Source organism: Notothenia rossii (genome assembly GCF_949606895.1).
Source record: "Notothenia rossii genome assembly, chromosome: 10".
In the NCBI taxonomy this organism is placed as follows: Eukaryota; Metazoa; Chordata; class Actinopteri; order Perciformes; family Nototheniidae; genus Notothenia; species Notothenia rossii.
Genome location: NC_136908.1, coordinates 34,070,869 through 34,093,470, shown reverse-complemented (window position 1 = coordinate 34,093,470; position 22,602 = coordinate 34,070,869). Strand labels below are relative to the sequence as shown.

At 42.7% G+C, this 22,602-nt stretch overlaps 2 protein-coding genes across 10 annotated transcripts in view; both read right to left on the bottom strand.

The window, feature by feature from the left end:
* Window positions 1-345: 345 nt before the first annotated feature.
* Window positions 346-7,847, bottom strand: pex11b (peroxisomal biogenesis factor 11 beta). The gene is made up of 4 exons (XM_079654922.1): window positions 7,558-7,847; window positions 6,183-6,298; window positions 5,895-6,096; window positions 346-1,576 (listed from the first exon to the last, which is right to left on the bottom strand). The coding sequence occupies exons 1-4, from the start codon at window positions 7,611-7,613 to the stop codon at window positions 1,195-1,197; spliced, it is 756 nt and encodes a 251-aa protein (XP_079511048.1). The 5' UTR covers window positions 7,614-7,847; the 3' UTR covers window positions 346-1,194.
* smad10a (SMAD family member 10a) overlaps window positions 7,831-22,602 on the bottom strand; it is a 57,015-nt gene continuing 42,243 nt past the window's right edge. For 8 of the 9 annotated variants that reach the window (XM_079654917.1, XM_079654921.1, XM_079654919.1 and 5 more), the window contains 3 exons: window positions 19,790-19,958; window positions 19,184-19,322; window positions 11,042-18,345 (listed from right to left, as the gene is read on the bottom strand). In XM_079654917.1, coding sequence (XP_079511043.1) covers window positions 18,134-18,345; window positions 19,184-19,322; window positions 19,790-19,958 — 520 coding nt within the window. In that variant the 3' untranslated portion in view covers window positions 11,042-18,133. Of the gene's footprint in view, window positions 7,855-11,041; window positions 18,346-19,183; window positions 19,323-19,789; window positions 19,959-22,602 lie in introns of those variants that run through there. The other variant, XM_079654914.1, reaches the window with a different exon arrangement.

Here is a 22,602-nt window from a genome sequence, read left to right as displayed (position 1 = left end):
ATCATTATTATTATTACAGATCCAAGTTGAAACCTGCAGGTGGAGTATATAAGGCTAGCAGGTGTATTCAAATGTGATCTGGAGAAAAACATAAATATATTTTCATTGCAAATCAGAATAAACATGTTTGTATTGGAGGGAGTTCTGACTTGCTAACAGTAATGTGATGGGGATTTTTCTGCAGTTTATACCTCGGTAACAAATTGAGGATGTCATTCATCGTGCAGTCTTAACCCTCCCCCCTTCCAGGTCCATTCCTAAACATACAAGCAGGAACCACTAATTTACTGATTGCATATTTAACTGGACCAAAAGGCTGAATGCTATCAAATATAACACCAAACATATTTTAATTAATTTTATTTACACACGCAAATAACAAATAAGCCTCAGGGGGCTATACAATCAGCATGCATCCGTATCTTACACATCATTTAGACTTTTCTTTTTTACAAAATGTATGTTAAGAACCAGTCATCCACATTCAGATTCTATTCCAGGTTCATGTTGCATTAATAAAGCAGCTCTGTATATTTCAATCTCTTCAGAGTGAGGTGCAGGGGAGGCTTTGCCCCAGACCCTTTGGTGGTAAACCATAGTTAGATTTTGATAGTGATCAGTGTGACATAGCAGTCAGCTTTGTGGAAGCAGCACCACGCCACACACCTGACCATCAACGACGTGAAGTCACTGCAGCAATGTGAGAGCATCAGAGTTCGTTTTTATGGGGTTAGGTTGCTGCATCTGTATCTCACAGGACTATTCATACCGTGTAGAATGATGTTAAAACAAAGCCAGTCAAAAGTGTCCTCCAAGTTACATGTCATGGTTGTGAAACGGGGGGCCTATGTATTCTTCCAGATAGCAAATGTGTTGGTGATTAGGAGGAAGGGTTTGATTCCGTGACAGTGACATGACTATTAAACGCTTCTATTGGCTATCGCTCCAACACATTGTATCAAAGTCAATTTCACTTAATTGTATGTGATAGGCTCAGGGGCGGGACATCTTGTGACGGCCAGCCAACCAATCGGAGCAGACTGGGCTCTGGTTTCAGACAGAGGGTGAAAAGAGCTATAATATGTATGGGAGGGGGGGGGGGTCTGTGCCTGCCACCTGACGCTGTGATAATTTCAAACATGCAGGCAGGAAGTGAAGCAGAGGGCCGCCTGTTAGTCATATCAGTTTCTGGGTTCAGGGCTTGAGCTTGAGCCAAGGGTGGAGGATGGTGGCGATGGAGAGGAGGGATGAGGTGAGGCCGCAGGCCCCCACGAAGCCGGACCCCGTGGGGCGTATCCCCAGCCGGTCCAGAGGGATGAAGATATCACACAAGTTCTTCAGCAGGTCCAGCAGCAGGGGGGGGTTGCTGTACAGCACCGTCACCAGCAGGTGGAGCTGTCTGCTGAGCCAAGGCAGAGCCTCTGGGGCCGGGGAGGGGGGGTCAGCAGACAGGGAAGGGCTGGGCTGGGCTGAGGGGGGAGATTTGGAGGCTCTGTAGCGGGCTTCTCTATCCATGAGGAGGTGCAGCTCGTACACATCTCGAGTCAGGTTCAGGATCAGAGTGAAGAGGTAGTACCTGCACACACACACTGTCATTAACACACACTATCACACACTGTCAAACACACACCGTCATTAAACACACACCGTCATTACACACACACTGTCATTAACACACACACACACTGTCATTAACACACACACACACAATCAAACACACTATCACTCGCTGTCATTACACACACACACACACACACACACACACACACACACACACACACACACACACACACACACACACACACACACACACACACACACACACACACACACACACACACACACACACACACACACACACACACACACACACACACACACACACACACACACACACACACACACACACACACACACACACACACACACACACACCTTCATTACACACAAAGGCCCTTTCTCATTTCTCTAACTCCCCTCCTCGACTCCTATCCTCGTGACTTAGGCCCCGGCCCACTGCGGTCAAGCCAGCCGTCTTTCACTTTTGCGTGGTCAAACCAGCCGCCCCTGTATTTCCAGTGCGCGATTAGTTACAGGTTTACGGTAATGCAATAAAACAACCCTGGGAAGCTGGATTTCAAAGTAAAGGATGGCATGTGGTTCATTTCTATTATTTGCGATTGAGGAACAGGGTAATTTTTGAGAATAATTCTAGGACTTATTGCTTCATAAACTTGTTGCACAAATACTATGAACTACTTTTACTGTGTACTTTTTGAGAATGGCAAAATTCCCTCCAGAGAACAAGAAGGAGCATTCTTGTCTAACTTTGACGTGGGATAAAAAACATTTCTTCCATAAGTAGTTTATGAGTCTGCCATGTTTGTACTTAGTACTTCTTGTAAACATAATATGAACTACTTTTACTGTGTACCTTTTCAGTAATTTGAGTTTCAAAGTCCTCTCCAGAGAACAAAAATGAGCATTTTTGTCAACTTTAATGTGGTCTAAAAACATTTCTTCCATAAGTAGTTTATGAGTCTGCCATGTTTGTACTTAGTACTTCTTAGACTACTTGTAAACATAATATGAACTACTTTTACTGTGTACCTTTTCAGTAATTTGAGTTTCAAAGTCCTCTCAAGAGAACAAGGAGCATTTTTGTCAACTTTAATGTGGTCATTCTTGTTCTCTGGAGGGGACTTTGAAACTCAAATTACTCAAAAAGTACACAGTAAAAGTAGTTCATATTATTTGTGCAAGTAGTCTAAGAAGTATTAAGTACAAACATGGCAGACTCAAACTACTTATGGAAAAAATGTTTTTTATCCCACACCAAAGTTAGATGAAAATGCTCAATCTTTTTTCTCTGGAGGGGACTTTGAAACTCAAATTACTCAAAAAGTACACAGTAAAAGTATTTCATATTATGTTTGCAAGTAGTCTAAGAAGTATTAAGTACAAAAATGGCAGTTTCACAAACTACTTATGGAAGAAATGTTTTTTATACGGAACGCAAACTAGATGTCCTTCAAAATGGCGCGCTGAAATTCATTTCGGTATACGTTTCAGTTTTTGTAGTGTATTTATTCTTTATATATAAAATCTCGCCTAAAATCTCGCCTAGAGCAGCAAATTGGCTAGAACCGGCCCTGGTACTAGGCCTCAAGAGCCTTTCTTGTGCCGGCAGACACACAGAAACAAATTGGCGGGGCGCACTTCGCACGTGCACACTAAAAAAATCCACGTGTGTATGTGTCCGCATCTGTAGCCTGTTATTGTCTCATTATACCGCACTGTGAATGAATCAAAGTAAATATATAAGTCGTCATGAACACATCTGTCCATCAGACAGAGGGCTGCTGTGCCTCCTGTCATCATTAATGGACGTCTCTTTAAAATGACCGCTCAGAGGAGAGGAGTTCTCATTTCTCTAACCGCCTGCTGCTTCCACTCCTCTCTCCTCGGTTCCCCTCCTCAGTCCTCCGCTCGCATCTCCTGTGGGCGGCACCAAATCTCGAGGAGAGGAGTCGAGGATAGGAGTTGAGGAGGGGAAATTTGAGTATTGAGAAACCTCTTAGGCTTGTTTGAGACAAGCGAGACCTGCGCAGTTGCGATCAACGTCTTGCTAGTGCGTTGCATGATGGTTAGTCATTTTTTCCGACTTGCTCTGGAGGCACGCTCACATGAGACATTGAAATTTCGCGGGACAAAGACGCCCGCAGCCTTGAGAGCGAGGCGCGGCGAGGTGGCGCAGTTCCTCTCCACGGGCTGCGGAAGCGAAATGCTTGATGGGAAACGAAACGACTCGCTGGTATCTCGAGCTGAGCGCTCATTGGTGGTTTTTACCCCGTGCTGCTGATGAAGCTCTCCAATTGGCTCGGCAAGAGTTTGTTGTTGTTTTGTGTCAGTTTTACGTCGCCACTTCCAGTCACATTTTTCATCATTGTTCCACGATGTTTATCATCATGAAATTAATATCTATATATGTTATCCTATACTTGCACTGCTTACCGTTTTCATACTTTATATATCTTAGCATATTCACACTGTTCATATTGCTCACAGGCTGCTGTGTATTCATACCCCTCACTGTTTATTCATCATTCAATTCATTCTATATTTTATTCTGTAGATTGTGTAAATTACTTTTCACTTTACTGTTTGTTGCACTCCTGGTTGGAAGCTAAACTGCATTTCGTTCTCTCAGTACCTGTAATATATGCAATAACAATAAAGTTGAATCTAATCTTGAGCAGGAACAAATGTATTTATTTATTACATATCTGACATTAACGATTAAACACATTTGTGCATTATTTATAAATGCAAACCGAGTCAAGCCGACTCCGGAGGTGGCGGTATGCACCTTAAAGTTGCCGAGAGAGAAGAAGAAGCCGAATCCGAGCTGTCCGACTTCAGGCGAGCTTTTTGAGACCTCCCCCGGCTGCGATCGGCTATTCTCGTCTACTTTCGAGGCGAGCCGCAGCTCGTCTCAAACAAACCTACTATCCGGTGAATATTGCGTGTGGACGGAAGCGTTTTTGCGATTCGGTTTGCGTTAATCCTATGCGTTTAGCCGTATGCGTCCTCGTGGGGCCGGGGCCTTAGTCCCGCCCACAGGAGATGCGAGCGGAGGAGGGGAACAAAGGAGAGAGGAGGGGAAGCAGCAGGCGGTTAGAGAAATGAGAACTCCTCTCCTCTGAGCGGTCATTTTAAAGAGACGTCCATTAATGATGACAGCAGCACTCTGTCTGATGGACAGATGTGTTCATGACGACTTATATATTTACTTTTAATTCATTCACAGTGCGGTATAATGAGACAATAACAGGCTACAGATGCGGACACACACACATATATGTATATATTTATATAAATATATACCGTTTCAGAATCAAACAAGTATGAGAGCACTCTCATAATAACGTAACACTATCAGAGACTGGATATATCCCCTCCCCCCGCCCTCTCTGGTCGCTACAATGAGGAAAATAAATTACGGGCCAAAAGTTTTATTTACAAGTATTAAAAGTAAGCATAGGACACCAAACCAACTGAGACCTGTCTGTCCGCTGCATCTACGCACACACTGTACCACACACACCTACACACTGTACCACACACACCTACACTACACACACACACACTGTACCACAGACACGCACCTACAGCTCCTAAAACAGGCTACAGCCGTTGTGTATTTTATTATGTGAAGCACTAAATGGTTTTGGAAAAATATGGACTCTTTGTTTGTAGATATCTACTAAACTAAAGCAAATACAGAGAGTAATGTAGGCCTGTTATACGGAGTGATATATATTATAGACACTGCTCTGCTTTCTGCACGGACCTCACAGCTGTTCTCATTGTAAACATTGCGTCGCGATGAAAGCAGTTAATAAAATAATATCCAGGGGATGCATGCAGAGCCGTCATTGGCTGAGATAAGTCTGGCCGTGCGTCACGACTCTTTGAAACATCTCTGTTCCCGGAAATGCATCCACGAAGGAGCCGTGGAGGACCGTGGAGGACCCATCAGTGTATCCTCGGTTATAGCTCCTCCAGAGAGCCTCCTCGACGCTCGATCCTCGGTCCTCGAAGTGCATTTAGAGAAATGAGATGTCCTTCAACATGGCGCGCTGAAATTCATTTCCGGGTCACTATCGGAGGACCGAGGAGTCGAGGAGGGGGATTTGATGAAATGAGAAAGGGCCACAGTCATTAACACACACTGGCCCTTTCTTATTTCTCTAATTTCCCCTCCTCGACTCCTCGGACATTCTGTTGCCTATCTCAACTTTTCTTTAGACAGCAGCTGATTTTAAGCAGCACAAACACGGTTCCAATAAAATGCATTTGTCATTAAACATCCCATTGAAGAAGACGCCCACCTAAAAGATCTCTGGCTCCACTTTTGCAGGTCCACTTCGGGGACCAAGCCCGTCTTCCCGGCCCACAGGATGTTGTCACAGGCGAAGTACATGGCTCTGTTCAGGTGGCTGATGGTCAGGCACAGCCTCAGAACTCCGTCAGACAGGTGGATGGCCCTCTTGGCAGCCTCCAGCGCCTCCACAGAGTTCCCCAGACGCAGCACTGCGGGGGGCACACACAGACACACATACACACATCAAACACACACTCTTGCAGCGTGGATGCTGAACTCCTGCAGCATTACTCACACTTCCTGCTCAGGCTCATGTGGGCCTCCAGCTGAGAGACGGTGTGGAGGAGGTCAGCTGCCGCCCCCCCGTTCTGTAGAGTGTAGCCCAGCAGAGTGCAGGCATACTGAGCAGCCCTGTGGGGGGGGGGGGGGGGGGGGGGGGGGGCATTCAAAAGGGGCTTTATTGGCATGAAAGTTAAACGAAACAATGTGGCCAAAGCATCAAAAATACAAAATAATAAACAACATTAACATACATTTCAAATGTTTACATATTATTGATATATATATATATATATATATAATATATACAGTGATACAATTACACTTCAACACGTGTGTGTGTGTGTGTGTGTGTGTGTGTGTGTGTGTGTGTGTGTGTGTGTGTGTGTGTGTGTGTGTGTGTGTGTGTGTGTGTGTGTCACATTCACTGTCCCTCAGCTTGTGGCATGTGTATTGAGATGTGCCTTGTCTCCCTCTCCTAGGAGTATTCTCAGTCTTGAGAGGTCATTAACCTCTCTCCTCTCTCTCTCTCTTCTCTCTCTCTCTCTCTCTCTCTCCTCTCCCTCTTCTCTCTCTCTCCTCTCTCTCCCCTCTCTCTCTCTCTCTCTCTCAGTCTTGAGAGGTCATTAACCTCCTTGAAACCTGGGATTACAGACTTCAACTTGTTACACTAAATGTTCCTTACTTCGTTGAATGTTTGGCACTTCAGGAGGAAGTGTATCTCTGTCTCAGTCTCACCTGTTGTACAGTGACCACATATTCCTTTTGGTTGCCAGGATCTGTTGAGTCTTCCTGTTTCGATTGCCAGTCTGTGGTCACTGAGCCTGTACTTGGTTAGGATCTGTCTCTGCTTTCTATCTCTGACAGTAGAGAGATATTCTGCCAGATCATACTCTCTGTTTAGAGCCAGGTAACATTCTAATCTACTTTGGCTTTTATTTTCTTATTTCCAATGTTGTAAATAGTTGTCTTTACATTGTGTTATAAAATGCTCTCTCTCTCTCTCTCTGAAGCTTTATTGGCATGACCATATCAAAACACACTGACGCACTTTGTAATCAACCGTGTTAACAAATGACAGAAACTGAACATAACTGATGGATATTATCAATATCAAAATGCAATAACAATTATATTAATGTAATGTACCTAACAGTAAGTGTATTGCCAGTGTTGTAATATGTGTGTGTGTGTGTGTGTGTGTGTGTGTGTGTGTGTGTGTGTGTGTGTGTGTGTGTGTGTGTTACACTACCTGTAAGAACATCATGTTAACAGAAATGTAGCGTTAGCTAAATAGTGAACTTGAAGTACTTTAAGTTTACATTAAGAAGGCTAACTAAACTGAACATTTCAAAGACTATCGTTATTGTGTAGTTTATAAATGTGGTTACCTTATAATTCTCTCCTTGGCTTGGCTCTGGGAGTTAAACCGAACCCAGGACTCCATTCTTCTTCTGTCGTTGTTGTCCTGTAAACTGCTCAGCTAGCTAGTTAGCAGGCTAGCTGTCCCTCTGCTCCGGTCGTTGTGTCAGCAGCTCTGCTATGGCTCGCTGCAGAATGAAGAAACTCCTCAGGCAGTACACAGGCACTGTGTTTGCAGCGCTGCTTTCCTCACACACAGATGGGACTCGCTTCTGAAGTTGCGAATCCTTCAAACTTCTTCTACTTCATCTGGGTTCTCTTCTTCTCTGTTGTTAAAGCGGGTTAGCAGAGATGCATTAGCGCCACTTGCTGGACTAGAGAGGGGAGCAGAGATGTAGAACCCCCCCCCCCACACACACACACACACACACACACACACACCCTAACCCTAACCCTAAAAACTAGAAAGTATCTCTGATGATTTAACACGTGAACTAGACAGGTCTCAACTGGTTAATTATATGATATTATGAATGGTGGGGGGGAGTTCAAATTCTGATCAAAACTAGTCCCATTCATTGCCAACAACTACACTGGGGAGGTTGTGGCTCAGTGCGCTGATCTTCTGATCAGGGAGCACTGGTTCAAATCCAACTGCACTCAGCATGCCGCTGTGTCCTTGGGCAAGGGGAATGGGGGTCCTTGGGGATTGCCCACGGTATTGACTGTATGTAAGTCCCTTTGGATAAAAGTGTCTAATGTGGCTATTGTGCATGCCTTGAAACCTTGAACATTAGGGCGCATTCACACCAGCCTTTTATAGTTTATATATCTATGGTTTTTACCCCCTTAATGTCTGACCAATGGTTGAACAGCATTTCCGTGCAAATGACATGTGTTTAAAGTTTATAGTCCGTTTGAGTTGTGCCCGTGTGAACGCAAACCGAACCTTCGGAAAAATGAAACAATGGAACAAACTGTGGTCTGGTGCGCACCAGAGAAGCGGACTATTAGGTGTGAATGCACCCTCTCTGAATCCAGTTGGTCTCCAGACACACTCCAGGTCTTCTCTGATAGCCCCCTCCACCTGTTCAGAACATCTGAGCTGTCCTCTCAAAAGTACCAGCTCACTCTTCATACTTGGTCCATTCTCATTTATGTTCTATCTCCTGGCTTATTTTAATTGTCGGTTAATATTAAAGATAAACTCCAAAAGTATTTCCAGGAAGAGTGTTGGACAAGAGCTCAACCTGCACGGTGATGATCTCTGAGTCTCTAGAGCTCAACCTGCACGGTGATGATCTCTGAGTCTCTAGAGCTCAACCTGCGTGATGATGATCTCTGAGTCTCTAGAGCTCAACCTGCGTGATGATGATCTCTGAGTCTCTAGAGCTCAACCTGCGTGATGATGATCTCTGAGTCTCTAGAGCTCAACCTGCGTGATGATGATCTCTGAGTCTCTAGAGCTCAACCTGCACGGTGATGATCTCTGAGTCTCTAGAGCTCAACCTGCGTGATGATGATCTCTGAGTCTCTAGAGCTCAACCTGCGTGATGATGATCTCTGAGTCTCTAGAGCTCAACCTGTGTGATGATGATCTCTGAGTCTCTAGAGCTCAACCTGTGTGATGATGATCTCTGAGTCTCTAGAACTCAACCTGCGTGATGATGATCTCTGAGTCTCTAGAGCTCAACCTGTGTGATGATGATCTCTGAGTCTCTAGAGCTCAACCTGCGTGATGATGATCTCTGAGTCTCTAGAGCTCAACCTGCACGGTGATGATCTCTGAATCTCTAGAGCTCAACCTGCACGGTGATGATCTCTGAGTCTCTAGAGCTCAACCTGCGAGATGATGATCTCTGAGTCTCTAGAGCTCAACCTGCACGGTGATGATCTCTGAGTCTCTAGAGCTCAACCTGCACGGTGATGATGATCTCTGAGTAGAGCTCAACCTGCACGGTGATGATCTCTGAGTCTCTAGAGCTCAACCTGCGTGATGATGATCTCTGAGTCTCTAGAGCTCAACCTGCACGGTGATGATGATCTCTGAGTCTCTAGAGCTCAACCTGCGTGATGATGATCTCTGAGTCTCTAGAGCTCAACCTGCGTGATGATGATCTCTGAGTCTCTAGAGCTCAACCTGCACGGTGATGATGATCTCTGAGTCTCTAGAGCTCAACCTGCGTGATGATGATCTCTGAGTCTCTAGAGCTCAACCTGCACGGTGATGATGATCTCTGAGTCTCTAGAGCTCAACCTGCGTGATGACGATCTCTGAGTCTCTAGAGCTCAACCTGCACGGTGATGATGATCTCTGAGTCTCTAGAGCTCAACCTGCGTGATGATGATCTCTGAGTCTCTAGAGCTCAACCTGCACGGTGATGATGATCTCTGAGTCTCTAGAGCTCAACCTGCGTGATGATGATCTCTGAGTCTCTAGAGTTCAACCTGCGTGATGATGATCTCTGAGTCTCTAGAGCTCAACCTGCACGGTGATGATGATCTCTGAGTCTCTAGAGCTCAACCTGCGTGATGATGATCTCTGAGTTTCTAGAGCTCAACCTGCACGATGATGATATCTTTACACAGAGGGTGTAGAAGAGACATGAAGAAGTGGGTTCTGCGAGATAGGGGACCTTTAAATATGCCAAAAACAGTGGCTTGTATCCACCGCTAACCCTTACTGAGGAACAATACAAATATTAGAGAGGCCAACTCCCTTAATAAAGAACAAAATTAATACATAAGAGAGGCAAACTCATTGGATGTCCTGATCTGCTGTTTGCTTTTTGGAATATGTTGTAGTATTTATTTTAGGGCTGTCAAACAATTACAATTTTTAATCAGATTAATCACAGCTTAAATAATAGTTAATCATGATGAATCACGATTCGAACTATGTCCAAAATATGCCATTTCTTTATGTATATTGTTGTGGGAATGGAAAGATAAATGAAAGAAGGCGGATATATCCCTTTAACATACAGTATGTATGTATGTTTATTATAACATTGTTCTGTGTCAAAATGAAAGACAGCCCACACACCTATCAATCATCAAACCGTGGGGTCTTAATTAATTACGTAATGTTGTTTAATCAATGTAGATGTACTACCGCAAAAGTATTCTCCGTCAGGACTTCCTGCAACAATACCACGCCGTTATCTTGATTCTGATTGGCCAGAAGACATTATCAAAGATGCTCTATTGAGAAGACGATCACTACGTGACAAAGGTTTTCAAAACCGTTTCTAGTCTTCGGTATTTCCAGACAAGTGGCTACTGAAATTAATCTTACTAACTGTTGTCTGTGCAATTTACTCGGCGCGAGTTGGCGGACTTTATTTTGCTTACTTTAACATCATTTTTCATGGTGGGGCTAAGGTGGGGCTAAGCCATTTCTTGGTATGGCTGTAGCCTACCCCAGCGCTGCCACTGGTGGGATGTATGGGGCGGGCCATTCTGCACATGCGTTAAATGCGTTAAATATTTTAACGCAATTAATTCAAAAAATTAAAGGTGGGGTAGGTAATTTTGGAGAAACCAGCTCGAGTGCGCTAGAATTTGAAAATACACAGCCGGAAAAAATATGCCACTTCCTTACAGAGCCCTTCCTCCAACACACACGAACGTGCACATGACCAATGAGGGCACGAGATAAGTTTGTGCACAGATGGAAAGCTGACAGGCAGGTAGGCAGGCAGGCAGGCTAAAATGATTGGTCTTGCTTTTTACAGTACTACGGCTTCCACAGATGAATTTTTTTTATGGATTTTTTGTCCAAGCACTTAAGATATTCATTGCTATCGGGGTGTTAAGAGCATTCCATGGAATATAACAAAAAGTGTATCTCGAGCCGGTTTCTCAAACTTACCTACCCCACCTTTAATTACTGCCGTTAACGCGATAATTTTGACAGCATTAATTTATTTACATGTATCATATAACAGGTCACATTTAGCGTATTGTATTTATTTATTTTGTACATACTGTATATAGTTCATTCATTCGTTTTGCAACATGATGCTGCACTATTTTATATAACATTGTTTCTTCTTGCACTATTTTAATTGTTTTCAAAATAGTTTCAGTGTTTTATGATTGATATATTGATGTCCCATTGTTGGAGGAGACTTGATGTCTGCCATATCTACACTGTAGCTGTGCATATGATGATAACGTCTTTGTATCTCGTTCCAAACAAAGTCCCTACAGACTTGAAAGTTTTATGAGCCATTCTGAATGTTGTTTAACTTCTGCTGTATGTCAGGATAGTCTCCCATACACATAGATAGCAAACCACTTTAAAGTCCATACTGCCACCTAGTGTACGAGAGGGTGTGACGTCACACATGTTCCTTTCTCTTACTTTATAGGACACATCATGTCATTTGACCCAAGTTGTGATGCTTTCAATCAGATACACAGGAGGTTGGATTGTATAGTACAATTATGGTCAATATATTATGATATTGCATAAGATCCACTGCATGTTTTGGGTATGTGATAACTCATGGCAGCTATAACAGTAAGACACCTGCAGCTTCCTGTATCTGCTTCCATGAATATCTAATAGTTCTAACACATATTAGTATCATAGTAAGTGATCAGTGTGAGGTCCTCAGTGTGTTCTTGTCAAATAACAAACTGAAACTGTGTGAATGATATTATGTGTACTTCATCCTCCCCCTCCCAGTGAAACAGTATTTCATCATTAACATGTGTATAAATATGACAGTACAATATGTTTATCTCTTTTAATATACAGTTATAACATTACAAGAGCAGCACATCTTTACAATAAAACTACAAAATCAAAGAACCATATATTTCAGGAAGCCAAATCAAATGATTTAGTACATATAGTGTTTGTAGTGTGTCAGCATGGTGTGTGTTACATGTGTAATGAATGGGATGTGTGTGTCTCTCAGGATCTGGATACTGAACATTAATGAGGATGGAGTGCAGTGGTTTTGGAATAGGCGGAGATCACTTTCATCCAGAGCTTTTATAACAAATGTGTATTGTTGGATTTAAAAATTAAATGAATTCTATATTTTAATATTTAACCTAAACCTTTTCTGAGTGTCTTTTTGAGTTCTAGGTTTTACACATATTCAGTTGAAAGCAAAACTCTAGCACAGTAACCAGATCATTTAGAGTTTTCAAACCACTCTCAGTCTTCATCCGTAGATGGGGTTTGCTCACAGACTTCTGAGTAGTATTATTATTATTATTATTATTATTATTATATCCACTGATGAAGGCCATGAGTAGCGGGAGAGGAAATGAAGAGTTTGGATAGTTGTAGTTTAAAAATCCGAGTAACACATGGGTAGAGTATCACACTGCCACTGAACCGTCCAATCACAGCAGAGGAGGAATGAATTGTCGTGAACACAAAGGACTATATTATGCCAAGTGTCTTCTTAGTGTACACAGATCATTTCATCTCTGTCATGATGCAGCATGAGTCTACAGCAGGATCCTGTTCCTACAGACAGGACACACATCGTACTCATGGGGGGCATGGCTCTGACACAGTGGACTCCATAGAAGCAAACGTCAGACTGCACATTAAAGCTTTTGGTTTCAAAGTGAGAACCCTTGAAGTAAGAGGCCTTGGGTCTGGAAAAACAGGGATGTCATATTTACTAAGTAAACATTTCTGAGATGTTTCTTGGAGGGAATGATGTCATCTGCAGCGATGGAATGTCACTTAGTACACAAGTGCACACTCAGGGTACGTTGGACTTAATGAGTTTGATAATTTAGATTTTTGGTGTGATTTTGAATCCAGCCCTCAATGGGTTAATGAGTCTCGTGTCGTTTCACTATTTTTGGGTCATTTTGTTCTCAACCAATTACACAATGGATATAAATAAAGATGTTTAACTTAAATATGTTGTCACTTATCTTAATATGTAACTTTAACTTTTAGCTTAATTAAGATTTTTGTAAGAGTTCAAAAATGTGATTTTGTAAAGAATTAAACAATTTGTTCAATGTCGATAAATCAAGTGTCCAACTGAGAGATGACTTATTGTTATCTATAAAGGCATTTTCAAATGTATTTTCGAATCATTCTGATTATGTTGAATGTTTCTTTTTCCTTATTTTAGATTGTTCTGCAATTGGTACTAGTACGTTAAATAATGTTTTGCTGATTTGACTTTCTGTTAAGGTGGGGTACGTAAGTTTGAGAAACCGGCTCGAGATACACTTGTTATATTCCATGGAATGCTCTTAACATCCCGATAGCAATGAATATCTTAAGTGCTTTGACAAAAAATCCATAAAAAATTAATCTGTGGAAGCCGTAGTACTGTAAAAAGCACGACCAATCATTTTTGTCGGCCCGGCTAAAATAACTGGATGGCATACCTGCCTGTCAGCCTTCTCAACAAACTTATCTCGTGCCCTCATTGGTCATGTGTGCGTTCGTGTGTGTTGGAGGAGGGGCTCTGTAAGGAAGTGGTACATTTTTTCTGGCTGTTTATTTTCAAATTCTAGCGCACTCGAGCTGGTTTCTCCAAAATTACCAACCCCACCTTTAAATAAAAAAATGTATTCAGTACTTTTACTTGTAACAAGAGTATTTACAGTTTGGTTTTAGCACTTTTACCTAAGTAAAAGTGCTAAAACCAAAAGGTAAATGATTTTAATTCTGGTCATATGGTCGTCACTGCGACGAAGATAGAGTATCTTGGTGGTCGACTTCCAATGAATTTAATTCAGCAGTTCAGATGAACATGCACAAATGTTTATTTGTCTGCATCAGGGGTGGGGAACCCTTTTTTCTCTCAAAGGCCATTTCAAGTTTTTCAACATCCTCCGAGGGCCGTACTAACGATTGACCTCTGCTTAAAAATACTAAAAGAATGAACAGCCCATTCATTTGGCCTTTCTTTCATGCTGTGCAAAGAAAAAGCAACCTCTTAATCCAGATATTTTATCATGACTCGCGCATGCATTCGCGTGCACGGTGTGGCATGACCAGCACAACAGAAAGATATGGACACAAGATTTTTTTTTTTAAATATTGAAGTTAAAAGCATCAATCTGGTGCACTTTGAGAGCAGCATGAAGAGATCTATGGATACATCTCTCAACACCCATTTGAAACAGAACTGTACACAGATTTTATTTTTCTTTATGGATATTTTACAAATCACTCCCCTTTTAAACTGTATTCTTGTTTATTAATAACAACTTTTTTTTAACTTTAATTTTGTATAACTATAATGGTCATATAAAGATGTGCCTCTACCTCACTGGTTGTAGAAAAAGCTTCTTATATTCGTTAGCATAGCTAGCTAACCAGATGCTAATAACAACAAAGTTATTGACTGTATGATCAGTATGACGGATGAACAGATCGTCACTGGGCTTACAACTAAAGACACAGCCACGCAGAAACTGCGGCATGTGTACGGCTCCTTATGGGTACTGCAATTTGTGAAGTCCCGGCCCGGAGCGGCGTTCTGGTGCTCTCCGTCAGCACTACACCCCTGTCAGACGAGACATATACCACGTGATGACACGTCAGGCTCGTGTTGTGTTCAAGGACCCTGACCTTGGCCAGGAAAAACAGGCACTCGCTTGTTTAATTATTTTGCGGTCTAGATTTCTTTACATATTTTATTTTTTATGTGTGTTTATAAATTACCTCGAGGGCCGTACCAAATGGTCTTGCGGTCCGTATACGGTCCGGTTCCCCACCCCTGGTCTACAGACAAGCTATTTCCCTCTGAGAAGTATAAAATAAAGCATCATTTGACATTTTTTAAATGATAAACCCACTAAATGAAGTGAAGCAAAAAACAGTTGAAACTGGGTTTAGTTCTCTGGACATGTACATCCACAGATGTGCACAGTTACAGGTGCTGAATGCAAAGCACTCGTGGACATGTGTTGGAGGTGATGTGTGTGTGATGGGGATAATCCTCTGATGATGATGACGATGATGATGATGTTGATGAAGGGTTTGCTTATTATCTGAGAAAGCCTGCTATTACCTCCCTGAACATGGGCAGCAGAGCAGAGATAAATATGACATCTATTTGAGTTGTCCATGCTAAGATTAAAATAGTGCAACGCGTACTCATTCATGTTTTACACTCACAGAAGGCAATAAATAATACTACTCAGGTAAGATGAGTGCTCTCTTAATACTATCTCTAGAAGAAAGTTGGACACATTGTGATATCTTCATTGAACTACACAGATACCTGAGGGAACCACAGAATAACACCCAAAGACTGAAACATCTGAAATCACAATGTGCAACATGAACCTTCATGTGTGGAGAGAGAAACCTGCGTGTGTGTGTGTGTGTGTGTGTGTGTGTGTGTGTGTGTGTGTGTGTGTGTGTGTGTGTGTGTGTCTGTGTGTGTGTGTGAGGGTCCAGTGTTGGTGCATCTACGGCTGAGAACAAAAGGCACAAATCACAAATATGCATATGGCTGATGTTTGATAAGCAGCTGAATCACATGACCTCTCCTCTCAGCACTCCACAGAACTAGCCGTCAGAACATTACCCACTGTTGGATCTAAACTCCCTGTAGTAGATGGTACCATTTGAAACTGGTTACATTGTACCCTTTCATTGGGTCCACACGACTAAACACATGTAGAAGAAAATGACACCCATAAAATAAAATGAGACTTAGATTGTGGTCGAATACTCTTTTTTTTCTTAGGAAGGTTCCTAACGGAGGGAAATGACCCGGAAGTACCTCAGTGTCAGTCACGATAAGAGCTGTTTGATTAGATGAGGGGAAAAGAGCTTCAATGCTTCCTTTATTATCTGAGCCATCCTTTATGAAAGACTGGAGATAATGCTGTTCCACAATTCCTTCCGGCCGCAACATTTAAAGTGACACAGCGTTCAGCCATTCACGGGAGAGAAACATTGTGAAGGACTAACTTTAACTGGGAGTGTTCCCTACACATCAACCTCATGTAACCACGATCACATGATCAGCACACAGCCAATCATCTAAATGCTGCATATGGTTCAACTCTGTACTTATTTGACTTTTATTATAAAAGAAGAGCGCGTCATTTTTTTAAGATAACTTAATTAGGGATCAACAAATCCATCCTTTGCTTCCAAATAACCAAACAGAGCAGTGCAGGAATGAGTCCTGAAACCCTGAAATGAGTCAGCATTTTAGCACCTCCGGTTCCCTCGTCTTGGAATCAACAGTTTTTTGAACGTATTTGTGGTTGAAACCCTGAAATAAGGTCAGTGGTTACCACAAGCTAAGGAGATTTTAATGTTTTTTATGTCAGTAAATAGCCCACGTGTAAATATCTGAAGCTTGTATGCAGGGGCGCCAACAGGCAAGGCAGGCAACTGCTTGGGGCCCCGGACCAGAAGGGGCCCCCAGCGATAGCGATGCTATCTTCCGGGGTCAGCCTACAAAAATATGTCACTAGTGCACCACTCTATTAGCTGCATGATTAAAAGCAGGATCAATTGAGCCTGATATTAGCATGATAGTCTGCTTTGGTTGGGCCACATATAAAAAACAGGGCTCTGATTGAAATAGAGTGAGCACACTGTCAGAGATGAGAACAAAGAGGCACTCAGGTTTCTGTCTCCGGAGCTATTCAGTCATTCTGCTCATCGGTCCAATCATCAAGTTCTGCACAGCACAGCACGCTACATCTTAAAGCTAAAGGAACGCAAACTAAGGGAGTGTTGGAGCAAGAATGCTAACAGAGGGCTGCTCTCACCCACTTCAGCCAGCCAGTGAAGAACAGTGTGTGCGCTTCAGGCGGAGAACGTAATCGTGACTTTACACTGTAGTTATGAGGTATTTTGGCTTTTGGTTACATACAGGGTAGCACTGTTTCATTACAAAGAACAACAACACTACTTAAAGCTAAATGTTTTTGGCTTTTTAGTCTTTTGGTACAAAAATAATATAGCTTGAGCTGAGCGTAATAAGAGGGCTAACCAGCTATTGATGCTAACAGTTTGAGTTGAGATGGACATACAGTACGAGCACAGAGATGACATAAACACTGGGCTCCTTTATCCATCCATCTGCCACCCAAACACACTTGTAACACTGTGTGTATTCACTTTGAATTAACTCCATTACTTTTGACATATCTGTGTTTCGTCATGAATTAATTTGCAGAACACTGCTACAATTTTAAGAAATCCCAATTGCATATAGGGAAACTGGATTTCTGCAGTGCATACAAATGTCTTCAGAGCAGACACGGTTGGTCAGAATCTTTCCTCCCTTGTGTTTGACTTTAGATTGCAGAGTAAAGCATTAGAAACATGTGTGTGTGTGGCTGCAGACAGTTTGGTTGCAGTGTGTCTGCGTGTGTGCATTGATTGTTAAAAGCATAATGTTATTGGTCCTCGATGTTTCCTGTATTTCTCATTGATTTGCTTCGTGTATCAATTTAATAGCATATTTGGCAACAGGTGTGTGTGTGTGTGTGTGTGTGTGTGTGTGTGTGTGTGTGTGTGTGTGTGTGTGTGTGTGTGTGTGTGTGCGTGTGTGTGTGTGTGTGTGTGTGTGTATGTGTGTGAGTGTGTGTGCACATTCATACAGTTCAGATTGAACATGTTGGTCCTCAGTTAGCAGGCCCTGGGTCTGCCAATGGCATAGTGTGCAGCACCTCGTCCAGCAGCTGCAGAGCGCGGTGCAGGTGGACCTCCACCCAGCAGGGGGTGTGTTTGATGCTCTGCCGGGGGTAGTCGGGCCCCCAACCCTTTACGAAGCTGAGCCGCAGGATACACAGACGCCTCAGGTCGTCCACCCCGATCCCCGCGGCTGCAGACAGACCTGTGAGAGGAGGGGGACACATCACGTCAGGGAGCCTTTCTGTACTCATGGGCTTTAGAAGGAGGCTTACATGACTTATGCTGTACCTTTCGCTCAGCCTGTGGTATCACTGCTTTTACACTCACTAAACACATAGAGCTTCTTTGGGACCATGCAAAAAACAAGCCATTTTGTAAATGTAAATTCAATATTTGACGCCATATAATTTGCAAAATATTATGATTTGTGTGGAAACATTTTCATTATTAAGATTATTTTTAATTTGAACCTCTTTTCCTTTCTCTTTCTTGATCCTGCTTAGCAACGGTCATTATAGTCCTTGACAGCGGTCTGTTCTACTGGATTAACAAGGTGTCACATGTTCTGAATTGAATCAGAACTTTATTTAGGCTCCGTATTTTTTATGGTTGAATGTGGGCCGCGAAAACATTTTCGATTCTTAATAAATAAACTGGAATAAAGCATGCAAGTAACATCTGTCCACTCCTAAAGAGGAAAAACCGCCACTTGACTAACCGCAACGTCTATCGATGTGCACTGTCCCTGTTAAATAAATGTATTATAATGTAGCAGCAGCATATAGTATATATAGAAATCCTAAAACATGTACAGCAGACTTGAAATAAAGAGTACAAACACAATGTAATCTTCAGTATCCCAACACTGCTCAAAGCTGCATGAGTGGGCTCAACTACTAACACGTCACCATTTCATATACTTGTTATCTGTCCACCGTAGGGGAATTGTATATATATATATATATATATATATATATTAGTTCCTACCTTGAGCCTTAAACTCTTCATTGTACATTTAGCATGTTTCTGATTGTACTCACTAACTGCAGGTGCGATGCCTCCAACGCTGCCTGGCCCGGGGATGTTTCCTGCCACAGCAGCAGCCTGCGCAGCGGCTGCAGCCTGCGCAGTCGCTGCCTGCTGCTGCATCTGTCTGTGGCACTGCCGCAGGTCAAACACCTGAGAAACACAGAGCACATTACAACTTTCATTCTTTAATCACACTCCAACTGTTCATATAGCGCTATATTTGCCAATAACAATGACTAACTTCAAATGGATGTGAATTATTTGTTTGTGTCTCGCAACCTATGAAATCAATGCTTATAGTTCAATGCTATATAAATACCTTATTAATACTGATACACCACTGTATGTATTGTAATATGCATGTTATTTATTGTAGTGCAACGTGTGCATTTTTACTTTAACTTCCCATATAAAACAATGATATTCTATTTCATTTTATCTTTAACTGGACATCATACTTTTACTTGATTATGTTTTTATTAATATTTTTTTAATTTTTATAATTTTATTTTTTCCTTCTCAAATGGAGCAAGTCTCGCAAAACCCAATTTCCCCAGGATAAATAAAGTATTATGATTCTGATAATTGCATGCTGCTGTGTGTGAGTGTGTGCGGACCTTGATGTAGGCCCCGGGGTAGATCTTGTGCACAGCGTCCCCTGGGGCCCGGCCGGCCTCTCTGTCCAGGTAGTAGCTCTGTACGAACACAGCGTGGTCGCTCATGCAGCGCATCCACACATCGCCCTCCCCACGGCACTCCAGCTGCACGCCTTTACCTATGTGCAACCTGGAACACACACATGTGGAACCTCCCTTCATTTATTGGTAACAATGAATATTATTATACTGGCCTTGGCTGCAGAGATTACGGGGTGCTCCACCAGTGTCTGATTGAAAATAAATGTGATGTTATTTAGTTAGCATACAAGTGTAGTCCTAAAGCCTCCAGTCCTGACTTCAGAGGACAGCTCACCTGGAACAGAAAAGATGGTTGGAAAGTCAATTTCCCTGAAATTACCAATAAGTATCAGCCATGATCCTTTAGGAAAGGACAGGAGAAAATGCTGTCCCACAATTCCTTGCGTCCACAACAATTAACGCGACGCATCATTCACGGAAAAAACCTATTGTGACCAAGAAATGCAGATCATGTAAGTTAGAGTGCTTGTTTAACATTTTACAATTTATGCCTTAAAGGTCTCTTATTATCCTATTTTTTTCGCCATATATTATAGGTCTCAGATATATAAAAATATATAAAAAACATTTCTATGATGTGTTTTGCTCAAAATACCAAACAGATCATGCATCTTAGACATCCCTCATACCCCTCTATTCCAGCCCTGCTAGAGAAACGCTGATTTTGGGAGGGGGAGCTAATGCCTGCTCAGATACTTATAATTCTGCCGTGATTATATGCCATCATTTTCCAAACCACATCAAGGATTTTTTCTGAAACAGTATGGAGCTGAAATGTTTTTTCTCTTGCAGGTGAGTTTCTTGTTTTATTTCCTGCTTCTTTACACATACTGGCCCTTTCTCATTTCATCAAATCCCCCTCCTGGACTCCTCGACTCCTCGGTCCTCCGGTAGTGACCCGGAAATGGATTTCAGCGCATCATGTTGAAGGACATCTCATTTCTCTAAATGCACTTCGAGGACCGAGGATCGAGCGTTGAGGAGGCTCTCTGGAGGAGCTATAACCGAGGATACACTGATGGGTCCTCCACGGCTCCTTCGTGGATGCATTTCCGAGAACAGAGATGTTTCAAAGAGTCGTGACGCACGGCCGGACTTATCTCAACCAATGACAGCACTGCATGCATCGCCTGGATATTATTTTATTAACTGCTTTCATCGCGACGCAATGTTTACAGTGAGAACAGCTGTGAGGTCCGTGCAGAAAGCAGAGCAGTGTCTATAATATATATCACTCAGTATAACAGGCCCACTCTCTTTATTTGCTTTAGTTTAGTAGATATCTACAAACAAAGAGTCCATATTTTTCTAAAACCATTTAGTGCTTCACATAATAAAATACACAACGGCTGTAGCCTGTTTTAGGAGCTGTAGGTGCGTGTGTGTGGTGTAGGTGTGTGTGGTACAGTGTGTAGGTGTGTGTGGTACAGTGTGTAGGTGTGTGTGGTACAGTGTGTAGGTGTGGGTGGTACAGTGTGTAGGTGTGTGTGGTACAGTGTGTGAGTAGATGCAGCGGACAGACAGGTCTCAGTTGGTTTGGTGTCCTCTGCTTACTTTTAATACTTGTAAATAAGACTTTTGGCCCGTAATTTATTTTCCTCATTGTAGCGACATATCCAGTCTCTGATGTTACGTTATTATGAGAGTGCTCTGTTTGATTCTGAAATTGTATATATTTATATAAATATATATGTGTGTGTGTGTGTGTGTGTGTGTGTGTGTGTGTGTGTGTGTGTGTGTGTGTGTCCGCATCTGTAGCCTGTTATTGTCTCATTATACCGCACTGTGAATGAATTCAAAGTAAATATATAAGCCATCATGAACACATCTGTCCATCAGACAGAGGGCTGCTGTGCCTCCTGTCATCATTAATGGACGTCTCTTTAAAATGACCGCTCAGAGGAGAGGAGTTCTCATTTCTCTAACCGCCTGCTGCTTCCCCTCCTCTCTCCTCGGTTACCCTCCTCGGCTCCTCCGCTCGCATCTCCTGTGGGCGGGACTAAGTCTCGAGGATAGGAGTCGAGGAGGGGAGTTAGAGAAATGAGAAAGGGCCACTGTCTCCAGTACAGGTTAGCTCTGAGTGTTAGCGATGCTAATGTAAACAAAGATCATATTACTTCCAAAACACGTCACGCATTGTTTCTGATAGCAACTTTCTTATAGTGCTGTGGGTCCACATTTACGATATGACGTGATTTATGTCATATCGGAAGCAAATCTGGATCAGCTCCGTTGTTTCCCCATTTTTTGAGATTTGGGTACGGGGGAAAAGAGAGAGGGTTTTGTTTTCTGACGCTGCGTGAGTTCCCCGACACACCGGGTACACATCGTTATGTATAAAAGACATCACATAGTGCAGTGATAGGTCCCCTTTAAAGTGCTTATATGTTTCCAACTTTCAACAATATGCTATCTGAAAACCCTCTTCTCATCTGGGCCAAACCTGCCTGGATGAGCAGGAACCTCCTGAAGCTTAACAGTAGCAAAACTGAGGACCTGCTCATCGGCTCCAAATCCACACTCACCAAGTCACATAACACCCCAGCACCAAACATCATCATCATCGACGACTTCCCCATACCATTCGCTGCCCAAGTGAAAAGCCTCGGTGTCATTCTGGACGGCTCCCTCTCATTCGCACCACACATAAAAAACATCACCCGCACCGCCTTCTTTCATCTTCGGAACATCTCCAGACTCCGCCCATCTCTGTCCACACCCAGCACTGAAAT

Bases quoted from the DNA above. Each gene is read 5' to 3' on its own strand.
- pex11b (XM_079654922.1), bottom strand. From the start codon at position 7,613: ATGGAGTCCTGGGTTCGGTTTAACTCCCAGAGCCAAGCCAAGGAGAGA. The intron at 6,097-6,182 runs GTGAGTAATGCT...TGCCCCCCGCAG, and splicing joins CATGAGCCTGAGCAGGAAGT to TGCTGCGTCTGGGGAACTCT. The intron at 1,577-5,894 runs GTGGGCGTCTTC...GTGTGTGTGCAG, and splicing joins TGGAGCCAGAGATCTTTTAG to GTACTACCTCTTCACTCTGA.